The sequence below is a fragment of the Necator americanus genome, chromosome III (assembly GCF_031761385.1).
Source record: "Necator americanus strain Aroian chromosome III, whole genome shotgun sequence".
Lineage (NCBI taxonomy): Eukaryota > Metazoa > Nematoda > Chromadorea > Rhabditida > Ancylostomatidae > Necator > Necator americanus.
Window position 1 is genome coordinate 9,858,364 of NC_087373.1, and position 16,013 is coordinate 9,874,376.

Consider the following 16,013-nt stretch of genomic DNA (forward strand, 5'->3'; position numbering starts at 1 on the left):
TAATTCCAGTTTCATTGATCATATGGATGTAAATAGTTGCTTCGTTGGATGAACTGAGAAATGTCACAGTTGGATTATCCTGGAGGTTCAACGTTCCTGTTGTGAGACTAGCATATGCTACGTTCCTTCGAACCTTACTCGCTAATGAAACAAAAAAAATTGCAGTTCTGAAAATTTTACGAACTTTCCCTTAGAATTGGATAGGAGTTTTAGTACGTGCATCTATCATTGGTTATTTCTTATGGACCACGCCCACTTTTTCCCATTCTCACATAGGAGGCCGGTTTGCTGCTGCAACTATCGATGCAAACATATCAAACAGTTCTGGATCGCTATGTGAAACTAGAATTTGCGCATGACTGAGTACATTTTTCCTTGTTGAGGTGCTTTAACCAATCGAAGCAAAGTTGGGGGAATTTTCGACGAAGTAGTAGCAAACGAAAGACATCGCACAAATTCGAAAATCGAAGTTCAGTGAAAATTTGTAGGGGTCAGTTTGCCCAACGAAACAATTTTTAACACTAGTGAAGTGTTAGAACAGTACGAGATCTCAGAATCTAGACTTGGGACCAGTCCAATGTTTTTTTTTCAATCGAAACTTGCATACTTTGCACCTCAACAAGTACTGTTTGAAAAGTTTTGAAAAGTACTCGTTCCATGTCGTTACTGGTGTAAATTGTTGCATCGTCATGTGAATTGATTCTTTTGGGTGTTTTTACTGTGTTCTTTGCAAAATACGCGTCGAAAGAACCATTTCGAGATTTCCTCGATGTTCCTTTCAAATAAATGACGTTAGTGAGTCACCGATGTCTCACGATGTTGCAGAGCACAAGCGTTGGCCGAAAGAAGGTCTATAGTAACACAAAACGTCTCTTTTACCGCATTTTTGTGTTTCTTTTTTGCTATCGGTATTAAGAAAAAAACTGCATTTTTGTACTTTTTGTAAATTATGTAGGCCTTTTAAATGCCCTCAAGCTGTTTCTGATATTTCTCTAAGATGATTAGAACAGAATCAGGTAGTTGACCGGTTCTCCTACCTCCGCCCCCATATTTCAGACCATAAAATTTTGCGTAGGATTTTCTTTCCTTCTAAAAACGTGTTCCAAATAACTCAGTCTTTGAGGTCTTCAAAACTACGTGCTTCACTGCTACTCTGGAAGAGGTACGCAGTCAATTGGTCGTTGTTACTTTAATTACGCCTTCGTTTTGTTAAATTTAGAAAAAATCACTTGCGATAAAACTACAAAAGCAATGATAAACGCTTGTGATGAATAAGCTAAAAAATAATAAAATGATGAATAAGCGAATAAAGGAGGACAACACGTCAGGAAGAAATTTTCATGGAAAATTCTAATTCACGCTCGCTGAACATTTCGATCCAAAGAAAAAGTCTAACAATGGTCGACCTTTCGTTTGTGAAAGAAATTGAGATTTATGTCCTACTAGCGCTTATATCACGCAAAGAATCATTTTTATATACCATCATTTTTATTTATTCTCATTTATTTATTTTTGTTTTTATATTTCTCCCCATTTTTTCCTTGCCTTCGATTACATTTTTCTAGAATGTGTGTATAAAGAAGTGACAGATGTTGGGAAGGGTTTCAGTGGAATTCGTTTCCAACGTTTATTGTTTAAGTAATGAACTATGGTGGAGAATTACTTCAATTATCTGTTGTTGGTCCACCATAAACGCACAGCACAGTCATTTCGTTGACGTCTACTTCTTAGCATCCGGCTGAGAAGAAAGCAAATATTGCACTGCATAGATTTCTAGTTAACAGTGCGACGTGCTCATTTCTCAAATTAAAACTCAAACATTTTCCTCTGTTCTTTTTTTTACTTTATTAATTTTTCATTTTACTTATTTGTTTTTAATTTGTAGTTCCTTTTTGTTCCTAAGATTCTTGGACTCAAACAAAGTGTGTTCCATTTTTTTACCCTTCTTTTCTGGTGCACCATTGGTGTATGTGAATAAATGAATAAATAAATTATTCCCAGTTCTTTACTTACTTTATATTACTACTACCACTTTACTTCACTACTACTACTACTATTATTTCGATTACTTAACTCATAGAAAAGAAACTATCGGAACCTGGCTTCAACGTTCACACATACAGTCGACGCAAACCGTGTTGAACTCGTTGCCGCGACGCGTTCCCGGTGAAAATGACTTCACAAAGACCACGTACGCCTACTGATGCACTATGAAACGACGAAAAGTGAATGAGAATAAAAATCGAAAAGAGAGGAGAACTGGGAACACCTAAAGCATACTGTAAGAGGAGCGCTGTGCACGCCCTCACTGAGCACTGAGGACGCGTTGCGTCACTGCATACGCTGCAACACGTTTCAAATCGACTGTAGGTGCACACACCTACGTAAGCATAAACACATACAATTAAGGAGATGAATAAACCACCGCATCGAAGTGAGTTTAGGTGTTTCCTCGAAAAAGAAAGACACCATCTAAGAAACAACTTATAAGTAAGTAAAAGAAAAAGTATATACAATAAAGTAAATAATATATAACATAAATATACATAATATATATAGTATTGGGATTCTTTTTAAACTTATTTTAAATGGTCCTTAATCGTGAAATGTCCGCTTATCAATTTTTTACAGTGTCTGTGATTCGATTTTTTATCTCACACACTTTCCTTTCCTCAAGTTTTTTTTTTCATATCTACTCATAAGTCCGCGTACATTATAAGAAACAACTTTCCTCTTTTCTTTTTTTTTAACGATTTTTTCCTCTTAAGAAGTCCATACACATGCAAATATAAACAAATAAACGAATAAATAAATAAATATGCGATAGCACTGTACTTTAATCAAATGTTTTCCATTCATTTATTTCCTAGAATATCAGAAGGAAATTTTGTTGGATTCAAATATTTCCAGAAGTCTTCAAGTGTCTGATTATAAATATATAAGATTTCTAGGTTACCGTGTTTATTTGTGCTACATTATATTTTCGTTTTAATTCCAAAGTTCGAGATCAAGTTCATGTCGAAATTTCTTAACAGAAAGAAATAAGCAATGTAGGAGATGGGTTTGCTCTTCGATGTGTATTAAGTTGTCTAAGATTTGTTTATTGTTTGTTTCACTTCTCTTACAAGATCATAAAACCGTGGTTCATATTGACCAACACTTTCCATCCTGACTAGGAGAGAAGACTAGAGCGATGTGCAACATTCACAAAACAAAAACGAATAATTTTCCTCACTCCTACAAATTTATGGTAAGAGTTTGTCGAAACTCTGAACTTTGCACATCTTAATCTCAGTTTAAGAAATTGACCTTTTCTTCTAAGAATTAATTTTTACTATAGTTTATTTCACAGAAATACTACAAAAGAGTGATTTTCTCTGAAATCTACTGCGAATGACACATGAAATGATGATGATACCGTCAAAAAACCCACACTGTTCAATAATATGCAGCAATTTTTGTGAGATATGAGATCGCCCGCCAGAACTACAATATGGGGACTAAAATAGATGGTATAGTGATGCGGTGCACACGTATCATTTAAGTACTTGTTTTTTTTTATTTTAACACTTTATAATTACTTGCATCATGGTACAATGGTGATTATAATTATTTCGTCTTCGTATCTAGTGATAAAGCAACGTCTACGAACTGCTTCATCAATCAGAGATATGGTAGCGAGAAGCACGTAGGTTTATGAAACCCTTCCTGGAAATTTACTTGCTATCGTTGTTTACAATCCGAGAAATTTCTTGAAATTTGACTTTTGGAAGTGAAGACATCCAGGGCATGGTTGGGTTTTGTCAAAAATATCCACAAATAACTTCAAAAATTTCCATCTGAATTCTCTTAAATTCTTCAAATTTTGTTACTATTCGTATTTTGATATTAAAAATTTTCAGACTAATAGTAGTCCTCATTTTTCCTACAATTAACACCGACGTAACCACTGCGAAAGGAAAAAAATTGTCTTTTTTTTTACCTGGTTGAGGTTGCGAGACTAATATTATTGTCGTTGAAATTTCTACGATATATCCATTTTTTCGTTTATTTCTTGATTCTTTCCACGTGTAATCTTTTCTTTTAGCTTTTTTTAATATCCAGTAGAGAAATTTTTGTCCAATTCAAAAGTGACACATCTTTAAAAAACTGACATTCTGCCAATTAAGAATAGTAGCATGAAATGCAAGTATATGGAAGAAATTCACCTTTGAGGATTTCTCACCTTCTGTAGCAGGAGAATGACTTGCCAACCCACCACCCCTCACGCTTTGAAGGACCAGTCTTGTTGTGGAAAATTCAGGCGACATTTTAGTGAGCTTTGTTCCATCTTGTTTTTTTTTGTTTTAGGGCACACCTGTAGGTGTTTTCAATGAATAAATAAATAAATCGGTTCGATGTCGATTGTGACTTTTCAAAACGTATCAGTTTTTTTTCTCGAATTTTCTATATCCTCTGAATGTTGTTTATCTCGTAATATTATTGATCCTTTCTTATTATTGATTGATTTACACGAATAAATTTAGCTATTACTCCGAAATAATCATGATGGAGGCTGTTTGCCTCTACTCCGCTGTGTTCGTCTCGTTGATCGAAAGTTGTGCACCTATCTACGGTTGTCCAGGTGGTGGTCTGTTGTCGAACGTTCTGGGAACCGGCTACGGATACGGTGGTAGTTTTGGGTAAGGTATCAACATACGCCAACACATCCTCACTTTTTTCAAACAACTTTAAAATGTTTTATCAATTTTCTTTTCTTCAATTTTTTTCCAACTGTTTTTCTCAATTTCAATTCAAAATGATTTCAATTCTCCTACAATTTTTATATTTTTAGTTATGGTCGTTGTGGTCCGGATACGATCTTTTATCATTGGACTTGTTGTGATTACAACGTCTACGAGTGTTGTATTCAACTGGAGACATGGGTGATGTAAGAGAATCCGAAAGAAAATCCTTTTTCCCAATTTTTTTTTCTATCTAAAAAGAGAATTTCTTTCAGAGTACTGCTCGTAATATTCGGAATTGGAATATTTCTTTGTTGTATCTGTTGTGTAGCCGCTATTATATGGAATTATAGCAGAAATCGTTGATGGACGTTCACCGACAGATCCAGATCTGATTCCCGAAAATGTTTGGCACCTTCAGCATTTCATGATATGTGTATGTATATGTATGGCGGATCACATCGAAGGCCTTTTTCTCCAATCTTTCATCACTTCATCTCGGTTCTTGATTATTACTTATTCGTCTCCTTTACTGGACGATTATCTTGCATGAATTTGTCATGCGCTGCCCAAAATCCGCCCATGTTCTCAGCTCATAGCTCTCCATACCTTTGTGCCTTGCTAAGGGATAAAAGTTTTCTATGATTCTGCACAGAAAACACCTCGTGAAGGTGTTATTCAATACAGGAGCCTGTCTTCAATAATTCTAGAAAAATTAGGTTCTTTTCAAATGAAAACAACACCACTTTACTCATGAAAACAACAGAAAAGAGTACTTTTGTACTACTTGTACAGCAGGTCAATTTATCTGAAAGAACCGAAGAACCTGCGGACATGAGAAACGTCATCCAGAATTGCCGCAGTCGTAGAGATTTTCGAAATAGTGAAGTCGGATTACTGTGCACAGCTGTGAATCAAAAACAGCTGATCGAATGGCTCTATTCCTCCGTTAGAAAAGGATCAATGCGACCGTACCGCGCCTGTATGAAGAGACCACCAGTGCAACACTGTCCAGTACATAATTCTTCTTTGAATAATTGTGAAAATGGACAAATGTACAGTTAGAACAAGAGTAAAGCAGTCAGAGAGGAAACAAAAAGCAAAATTAGGCGGCACCAGTGAGAAAAGAAAGAAAGAAGCAAGAAAGTGTATTAAGAAACCCCATAGCAATGACTAGGGATTCGGCGTCCACCTCAAAAGCAGCATGCCGCGAATCAGGCGTTACGAGGGAGCCCGCGGGAAAAGCTAGAAATAGAGTGCTGTAGATTGTGAGATTAAAAGTGGTGCCGCTCATCTCCCCCTGATCGCGTGGAAAACATAAAAAATATAAAAAAAATAATAGAATAATAAAATAATAAAAAGTAAATAAAATGAAAAATGGCGTGGAAGACAACGTTTTTTCTTAGACGATTTCAGTTGTAACGCGCCACCGTTGTGCACGTGCCGCATCCAAGTGCGATCGGTCGAAGATCAGTGATGTCTTCTCCCCACCCTATTCAAGTAACACCAATGAATAGGCTGTTAAGGGGACCGCAACGTTTGCATTGAAGAGCGTTCTGCTGTACCTCGTAGGAACAAGAGCGGCTTCCACGCTGCTTTTCACGACGATTAGAGGGAGATTAACAGAAGCTCCCTGGATCCCGCAATCCACCATCCTATCTCTAGCTTTTCCAGCGGATTCCATCATAACGTCAGATTTGTGGTACGCTTCCTTTAAGTCGTTCTAGGCCCTATATGGGTTTGACGTATGAATCAATTAAAAGATAAAGGATAAAGTGGAGGCCAATGCCGTGTTTCAGTGTCTCATCCTCTTGAGCAAGTCTGGTACCAGCTTATCGACCCCTTGGGCTAGAGGCTTGGTTGGCGTTAGGGCGGTTTCGAGCCATCGATCCACCGTGCTGTCACAGACGAACCGCTTACCGACTGTGTGCTACACCCACCCCAAAGTTTTGTCGCGTCGCCCTGTGCCATTTTACGGAGAATATGTAGGGAAACCGAAACGAAGAGAGGCAAGAGGGCGCTTCTAGCTGGAAACGACACGGAGCGGGTTTTTGCACGCTTTCTTCGAAAACCGTTCGTTACCGTACTGCAGATTAAACGCATGAAGTGAGTCCGTTACGAATGAATTAGCGTGCAGTTGCCCACACGTAAATACAGGGTTTCTCAGGCATAGAGATTAAATTGAAGCAAATCATTTCTGCTCCACATTTAGAACATAAACGCACAAATAGAAAAAAGGATATTAAAAATTGAATTCTCTACAAAAGTCAAGTGTTTAATTTTACTTCTTTTCTAGATTCTTGTACCCACTAAGCATACCAGTTGAGGAGAAGATCGAAATCATTGCTCGTGAGATCTACGGAGGTGATAGGGTTGAATTCACAAAAGAAGCCAGAGATCCAAGGATACTTCCTTCTCAGGCATTACTAATAATTACGCAACAACAAAAAAATGGATAGCTCTCCTACAAAAACTGAACTGAAAGGTCGAACAAAAACTGCAGAGTACTAACTCAACCACTAATTAAGTGATTCCGAATTCTCTTTCTTTGGAGGGCGATGTTTCACCATTTTTGATTATTTACAACACAATAATTCATATACTGGGGCGAGTGTAGCACAGTAGGTAAGAGGTTCCGCTTTTTCTGCACGATCGATCGACGGTTCGAGACCACTCTAAACCCAAACAAGCTTTTCATCCCTCCGGAGTCGTAGATTTGGTATCAGACTTGTCTGAGAGGGTCTCTATCTATAGTAAGATAAAACATCTCTACTACTGCATTCTAGTACTTGGTTTTTATTATCAGTAATAAAGGAGCGGGTGTGGCGCAGTCGGTTAGTAGAGGTCCGTTGTAGCCACATGGTCGATGGTTCGAAATTGCGCTAGGGCAAACTGCAACGCCTTTCATCCCTCCGTAGTCGAAAATTTGGTACCAGACTTGTCTGAGAGGATAAAAACAGTGACTTTAGTTCGTTCCCTAAGTCATTCGACGGCTGTACACGTGTTCTTCATCCTAAACGATTCTGAATTGAAAACAAGCGCGTAGGCGCATCTCCATAGCGATTAGTCAAGGACATGCATTATATCCTTTACCCTAATTAATAAATTAGGCGATTTTTTCCAGAACTACTCGAAAAAAACGGATGCAAAAGAATGGCTCGAGATCAAAGGTTAGTCAGAAGACCAGCGGTAGCTGAATGTTTAACTCCTTTCCGGTGTTTGGCACAGAAATCAAAGGTGAATCCAACTTATTGAAATTGAGGATACTCTGGTGGAAGCGCATACGATGAGAGGTTAGGAGCATGTGATGCTTATATCGGCGGAAAGTAATGGGACGAGCATGATTAGAATAGGCGGAGATGTCCCACGGAGAGTGCTGGATGCTTTCTTAACAACTTGCTTGGATGCTTTCTTAACTTTCTGCTTTACCGACGTAAGAGGATTTGATTTGACACTTGACACTCCCTTGACCTTAATATAAATTGTGTTTATTTTGTATTTCTTCGTTGTTTACCACTGATTACCCCCGGAATTTGTAAATAGTTATTTGTATAGCTACTGGAAGACGTCTGTGTGTTTATACTCCTCGAAATGCAAGGCGGTCTCCATCATTTATGAGCTCTCCACAAAATGTTTAGAGTGGTATAGAGACAAAAGAAGATTTGTAGCTTACAAATCCATACCTTAAGGAAAGGGTGGAAAAGACAGTAACATTGATTTTTTTCTGTTAAAACCCCTTCCTTTCTGATAAATAACTACGCAACAGGGAACTGTGGTCAAAAAAAGTGAATGAGGTGAATAACTGGTAATGTTTCATGGATAGTATAGACTTCCTATCCATGATTTTCACTTGGTCACAAAAATGGCTTGTCGAAAATGAAATAACATTTTTATCTCATTTATCTGACGCCGATTTAATCTCATTATTTCCAAATTCTTCCCGCAATTTTCGCTGCATTTCACGTTTTTTCTTCGCTTTCGCCTCTTTTTCACGTTGTAACCGCTTGTACTGTTCCTCGTAACAATTATCACCGTTCAGATGTCTATCCAAGACGTGCTTTAATCGTTCGAATGCTATGTCGATGTTTTTCGGGAGAAGTCGTGATTCGTGGACCTAAAAAATGAGGAGAAAATGAGTGAAATTTTACTGGAACTTCCCTACTGAGGATAATGATAGCAGTCAGCTGGCTGTCAACAAACCTTAACGACGAGACCTGTTGGTAGATGTCGCAGTTGGACAGCATTTTGTGCTGTGTTCACTTTTTGTCCGCCTGGGCCCCATCCGGAAATGTATTTCTGTAGAATAAGCGCATTAAAGACGTATCGCAAAGCTTGAATCTCAGAAGAAAATTTCCTATTGAACCTGCTCACAGTCTTCTGGTTTCAGTTCTGGAAACTTGTAACCTTTTAACTTTTCCTTTATGGAGACATGTCGGACACTTATCAGGAATGCAGGTGACACTCGATATCGTGCCATTTCCCAAAAAAAAAACTGTAAAATCGGAATCAATATCCTTTACACAGCGTGACATTTCAATATTTGGAGTAGAAGACTCCAAACACATTGGAAAAAAACAAATAAGGGTAGAACTGCAGAGTGTACCGAGTATTTACTTACTACCAGTACATCAGAGCATAATTCCAAGAAGATAACAGCGAACAAGCCCGAAAGAGCAACTCCAGCAAGCATTTTTCGGATCAAATCGTTATGGATCAGATCAGGAACTTTTGCGTATATCTGCTTCATCATTAACGTCATAGAAATCCAGGGAAAAGGGACGCGTGCATAGATTCAAAAGAATTCTGTGCTCTTCGTTTATTTGTGACTAATACTGAATTAGCCTATAATTTCTCGTCCATTTCCACATCGTTTTACTTCTAGGTTTTTTCACATTTTTCTCTACAAACGTAAACTAGGATACGATGGAATTTTCCAGACAGATTACCATAAGAAGCATATTGGTAGAGGAGAGACTGTAGCGATTTCATATCTAAAGTGACTTTTCGCTTCAATATTGGTTAGAGCATAAACGATCCACTCTAGACACATGTAGCAAAAATTGAGGCCATGACTGAACCTGTCGCAAGATTTTCCTTTGGGGTAGGTGGTGGGAAAAGCATAGCAAAAGCAGTTTCTTCAGCATTGTTCCCATTAAAGGCAGCATACCACGACTCTGGAGTGGTACGGATTTGAGGTGGAGTATCCGTATACGGAGTCGTAGATTATGAAGACCGGGGTGGTTCCGCTCATCTCTCCCTGCATCACTGCAAACAGCCTCCAGAATATTGTTTTGTACGATGCCTTCTATTCCACCCTTGCACGCCTAGCGTCCCTTACTGCCTATGGGCAGTCCGGATTGATTTTCGACGAATCGCAGGGCGGAGGCGGCGCAAGGGGTGGAGCGTTGCAGCAGATGGCGTCGTACAGAACAGCATTGTGGAGGCGACTGTTTGCAGTGATGTAGGGAGAGATGAGCGGAACCATCCCGTCTCCATAATCTACAACCCCGTGTACGGATACTCCACCTGAAATCCGCACCACTTCAGATTCGTGGTATGCTGCCTTTAAGTCCCACCAATGCGATGCAGTCGAAGTGCACCAATTTTCAGAGCACACTATGACAGCGTACAAACAGGACCACTCTTATAGATCAGATTCTTATTACAACAGCACTAATCTTACCAGAAGGATAATGCTGGCTGATTCCAACTTTTATGGGCTTGTAATGAAATCCTACAGCCGCCGAGAAATGTGTTTAACGGGATTAGAAGCAACTTCCCACGGAATTGACGATGTTGGGATCTCTCCAGGAAAAAGTAGAGTTAGCGGTGTAGATTACGAATATGAGCGTGATTACGCTCGGTTCCGCATAATCCTCCTGAAAAAAAATGACCGGAAGGCAGCCTTCTTGTACGAATTTCACTACGTTAAGCACATTAGAACGCGCCACCTTTGCAAACATGCCGCGAACAGGAGCAAGCGGACGAAAATCGAAGGTTATCCCTATAGGACACTTAAATGAAACCAATGGAAAGGCTGCTGGAACCGTTGCGCATAGAAAGATGACGTTATAGGGTGTCTCGTAGGAAAATTCCTACAGGAATGACGCTTCCCACGTCGTTTTTTTTAGGACGATTACCTGAAATTGAGTGGGGGTCAACTTCATACTCGCGGTCTACACCATGAACCTTATCTTCTCCTAGAAAGATCCCAACGTTGTCATTTTCGTAGCATGCTACCTTTAACGCGATGCGTACGCGCGTTCGACGAAGGTGTTGCGAGGACCGTAGTAAAACTACCTCAGCGATAGGTGGGTGCATCATAAAGTTATACGTTCATTTCCTCCGTCGAAATCAGAGGCCGCGACTATTTCATAAAGATTATCTTTGATTTTTCCTTTCTAATCATGCAAAAAGATTACTTGCGCGCATCTTCAAATCTTCTGACATTTGGATTTTCACTTTTTATTGGAATGGAAAGGACTGTTTACCAGCAGTGAATTACAACCTAGTGATAAGCTCTCTAAATACTTTTATTCAAATGAAAAATAATCAGTAAAGAAGGCACAAAGCCAATGTTCGACTCCCTCCTTAGTAAACTCCCTCCTTAGTAAACTGATTAGGTTTACTTGAATAAGAGGAAAAAATTGCTAAACTGGACCTTATGGGTTCACCAGGTCCATTCCGCCTAACCACACTAGAACACTACCATAAGAATCTGTATAAGGAATTCAAACATTTCATGCCCAATAATATTTCTATAGACAAAACATCTACGGAATCTCTAGGGTAAAAATAGCCTTTTGACACAAATATCGGATAAGAAAGCAAGAATAGCAAGGAACAGATCATAGAAGGAAGATCAACAGAGGGGAATTGATAGGCAGGAGATGCTCACCTTCACAACGCTAAACAACTAATTTCGATACATTCCTGAGTGAATGGAAGTTAGTTAATACGAATAAGCACTTTGACTATGAAGGTAATCCGGGAACAGTGACTATTTAATCTTGAGTATTGCACCAAGAGATGATTAGCTAGTCATATCGCCGTTGCCTTTGTGAACACCATTGACAAAAACGTTCTTCTTGCTTTTCTTCACCAAATCGATTTCTGCCCTCTTTCGAATTTCATCCAGCGTCCAGTCAACAAGTAAATGGCCATTTTCAAATACTGTCTGGAGAAGATCCTAAAAAGCGGGAAAATTCAAGCACTAAGAACATTAGCCAGAGTACCACTCAAAAACAACAGCGTTGAGAGTACACGGTTTCATAAAAGAATCAGTAATCTAATTTTTTTTTAGTAATGTATAGAACCATAATCTAACTTTTAATTATAATCCTCCAATTTTAAGCCAATCCTCTCAGGAAGCTTATGACAGAGTTATGAAAGAAACTTCATTTCACTACTATCGATCGCACTCAAGCTTTAATCCCGAACAGTTCGTAAAGTTCCACGGGATTCCTTTGTAGGGCAATCAATTGATATAAAGACGAAATTACCTTGTTCGGGTCACCCAACCCTTCCTGAACCGTTTCCAAGTTCCCGGTTTCATTGCGTACCAATGTGAGGTATCCTTTTTTCGAACGCTTTCCTTCATCAGTGGCAGGGTTTTTATAGACATCTCTCTGAATGAAAGAAAAGAGGGACTACAAGAAAGAGGTGGAAGAAAAAGAAAAACGAATAGGTCTATGGAAATCAAAAAAAAAGGGAAGAACCAGAGCATAAATCACAATACATATGAAATAAAACTTACGTGCTCCCCGTTAACAACAACGTGGCTACATTTGAACGCGCACTTCTGTGTATCGCGATCAATTCTTTGTAGGAGAGCGCCACCCGCGCCAAATACTACATTATCCGTACTCCATCCGGCATTCTATAGAATAGACTATAGAAAATTCACATATAATCCTGATTATTTACCTTCAACGCCTCAAGAATCGCTCCAGTTGAATCGTAATTGATGCCATCTCCTTGAATAACCCGTAGGTATGCGGGTAGAACTTTGTATCCTTTACTATTACGAGTAACTGGGAACTTCTCTTCGAGTAAATTTAGTACCTAGAAAGACAACATTCCACACTCACTTTAAAGCACTATTTTCACCATTTACCATGATGACAAACGAACTGCTGCTCCGTAATTTTCTAACCACGTGGTAATTTGAAGTGAAAACAGTCAATAAGAAGTCGACCATGAACATTTATATGAGATGGGAAGTATAAATGTGTGAGAACTTACCTTAACTACCACAGTTATTGGATCACCCGAGTCCGGTCGAATAACAAGGCAACCATGCTCGCCTCTAGCAATTACTTCCTCACGGAGTTCTCCACCCCAAACCGACGAAACAGCATGATAGACGTCATAAGAATCAGATACAACAGACACAAGACCTTTAAAAGAAGAGGATAATCGTATTTCATTAGCACTTCACTGTTTGGGAAGCATCCCAGCAATGTTGGCTGAAATAAAAAAAAAAGAATAAAATTCTACTCACCCTTTGGATACTGCCGCAACATATTTCGGAAAGCTGCAACTTCCCCACTCCTCTTCCATGTGGTTATGGTGCTAGAAGTGTTTTCTGCCGAAAATTCATGGAGAACGAAAAACAAAGTAACTAGAAAGTGAAGATACGAATATGGATAGGACAAACCTATGCTCAGCAGCAGGAATACTATATCCAGCCATTTTGCAAGAGTAGTACTTGCGACACAGCTGCAACCCAGCTATGGTGTCAGTACCAAAAAAATTGACCAAATGAGCCGCACCTCCGATGCCTGCGCTCTAAAATTTCAGACACTATAGTACAATAAAAGGAGATAAAACCGGCAAAAAAATAAGAGGTGAAGAAACAAAAAACATTATAACTTACTTCTACAGATGTTGATCCTCGATAACCGAAATCGTGCAGTTTGAAAGGGAGGCCTTCCATGGTATCACTAGTTGCGTCTAGATACCGAGCGATCAGTTGTTTGTACGCTCTTGAACTCGTGCATACTGTTATGGGATACCATGCTTGCACGAGCAAAGTCTGAACAGACAGAACTTCTAGAATTTCTGCGGATTTTATCTAAAAATATTAAACTTTTACCTCGAACCAATTTGTTAACCATGGAACTGCTGAATCCGTGTTTTCAATTGTAAACAACACATTTTTCGTTGGCACTACACTCCCCTCTGGTACAGCTTTAATTCGTAAAGGAAGGCGACCTCCATGTTTCTGCAAAATAACAAATAAAAAATGAAATGGATCAATATAGAAAAAAAAATCGCGTTACTTCTACAATATGTCTCCAACCACCTTCATTGAACACATCCATAGTAAAGTGGAGCTGTAAATAGACAAACATAGACCACAAACGAATAAACCTGTTTCCATAAAGCAAATCTTTCCCATGATGCACCAATTTATAGGTACAAAAAAGGGATTATTAGCTGGATCTAGTCTTTTCCACGACCTGCTCGAGGCAGATTCGTGGTTATAAACACAATCACAAAAACCAACACTCAATGCGTATGTGCATTCGAAAAAAAAAGTGCATAAAATAACAGTAAGTATTGTAGCAAGCACAAACATTTCAATGTGGTTGGGTTTGCAGAAGAGGGTTGTGGATTGACTACCTCAAGATACACAAATAAGCTCATGTTGGTATACTATACCTATAGCTTATACTACTTATTACTTACATCATGTCAACACAATATCATTGTATTTTCACACCTACTTGCAATGTATAACTCTCTTTTCTTTATGTTAATACTTGCGCCAATCCGAATTTGATCTTTTAGGTGTCCGATAATAGGAACAGACCAATTAAAACTTGGTGGCTTACAAAATATAGAGTGCACAAAATCCTTGGTGTTGATCAGTTCCCCTTGAACTGGTCTAATACGTTCGACTTCAAGTTAGAACCCATAATTTTGATGAATAAATAAATAAATAAATAAATCTGCGGTCTGAACGGTAATTTCTAGGAAGAAGGAACCAATGCAATGGGACAGAAATATGGTATCATTTTGTAGAGACCCGAAACGATGAAACGCTTAGTTGGCTTCCGGCGCAGTCGAACCGTCGACTGCGCAGATACGGTGGTGACCTTTTCCACTGAGCTACTGAATCCGCTTAAAAGATGCGCACAAAAGCATACCTTGTAGAACTCTTTGGCCTCATCAATCATTTCGTGAGTAACGACGACTCCAACAAGCCATCGCTTCAAAATATACTGCAGCCCGAAGAAGCATACCTAAATAACTTCAACTAGATGATTTAGCGGATTTTTCGCACCCAACAATGAAAATAATTGCAGGAGCGTTTTCTCCTTCATCTACAGGCAAAATAACAACAATGCCGAATCAAGGGAAGTGTGGCAGACTGTTGTAAAGGAACTTCTTCACTGACGAGTAAACTGTAGTTGGCATAGTTGGGGAAAAACAACAACTGCCATTCTATTTGCGAAGTAATCGGAGAAATACACGTACCTCTGGGAATTTTCCGCCTCTACTCTCAAAATACGAATAAACATGTGTTGTACCTTCAGGATATTGGTTATGGTGAGTGATCTGGAATAACAAACAAAATTGTAGTCAGTTATAAGTGAAAAGAAACCCTGACCTTGTAAGAATCAGCCAAATAAAGGACATTTTCTACGAAAGATGGTCCACTCATGATACTTTACCGAGCAGACAGCAATTTCTTGAAAATAAGCTGTCTTAATACAGTGGAAAACCTGGAAAAAAAACAATTCTGTAAAAGTGAAGAATATGAGAAAATCGTTCTCAATGATATGATGACATCGATGATGAAGGTTGACTAAATAGTATAAGGATGAGGAACCGAGCAAAACCATTGTAAATAACGAAACGATTGCTTTATTAGCACACAAACAAATGGGTAGGAGATAACAATCAAGAAACAACGAACCATAACCGTATTGAATAACAGATAAAAGCGAACCACGATGTGCTGTCATAGAACTCCGCAACTGATGGCACAACAACAATGTACTGAGTAAATAGTCTCCAGCATCATGTAGTCAGTCGCCGTAAAAAGTGAGCAACAATTATACACCAAATGACGTTTGAAGTTAAAAAAAAATAGTTACATAACCTACTACTGATAATTTGAATTCAGATTAAATTTCAAATTAGTAACATAACCAACAACTGATAATTTGGATTCGGATGAAACTTCAAATATCTACAAAAGAAGGTTACGGGAGGAACATTGGAACTAGTTCAAAGATCATGTACATTTAGGTAGAGATGTAAACATACTAACAACAA

At 38.7% G+C, this 16,013-nt stretch overlaps 3 protein-coding genes across 4 annotated transcripts; 1 reads left to right on the top strand and 2 right to left on the bottom strand.

Moving 5' to 3' along the window:
- Positions 1-4,545: 4,545 nt before the first annotated feature.
- Positions 4,546-5,090, top strand: RB195_009123 (uncharacterized protein; the record flags this gene model as incomplete). The annotated part of the gene is made up of 3 exons (XM_013438787.2): positions 4,546-4,682; positions 4,835-4,930; positions 5,000-5,090. The coding sequence occupies 3 exons, from the start codon at positions 4,546-4,548 to the stop codon at positions 5,088-5,090; spliced, it is 324 nt and encodes a 107-aa protein (XP_013294241.2).
- Positions 5,091-8,619: 3,529 nt separating this feature from the next.
- On the bottom strand, positions 8,620-9,474 carry RB195_009124 (uncharacterized protein; the record flags this gene model as incomplete). 2 transcript variants are annotated; one of them, XM_064195970.1, is made up of 4 exons in its annotated part: positions 8,620-8,838; positions 8,925-9,020; positions 9,088-9,216; positions 9,343-9,474. In XM_064195970.1, 4 exons carry the CDS (start codon positions 9,472-9,474, stop codon positions 8,620-8,622), a joined length of 576 nt encoding a protein of 191 aa, XP_064047115.1. The 2 variants fall into 2 exon arrangements, with proteins under 2 accessions (XP_064047115.1, XP_064047116.1); XM_064195971.1 differs by lacking the exon at positions 9,343-9,474 and having other exon boundaries at positions 9,088-9,201.
- Positions 9,475-11,757: 2,283 nt separating this feature from the next.
- RB195_009125 (uncharacterized protein) lies at positions 11,758-15,396 on the bottom strand (the record flags this gene model as incomplete). Its single annotated transcript, XM_064195972.1, has 13 exons — positions 11,758-11,913; positions 12,227-12,352; positions 12,481-12,603; positions 12,651-12,788; positions 12,969-13,123; positions 13,228-13,298; positions 13,384-13,514; positions 13,603-13,761; positions 13,822-13,950; positions 14,009-14,062; positions 14,879-14,974; positions 15,210-15,290; positions 15,343-15,396. 13 exons carry the CDS (start codon positions 15,394-15,396, stop codon positions 11,758-11,760), a joined length of 1,473 nt encoding a protein of 490 aa, XP_064047117.1.
- Between the last annotated feature and the right edge of the window lie 617 nt (positions 15,397-16,013).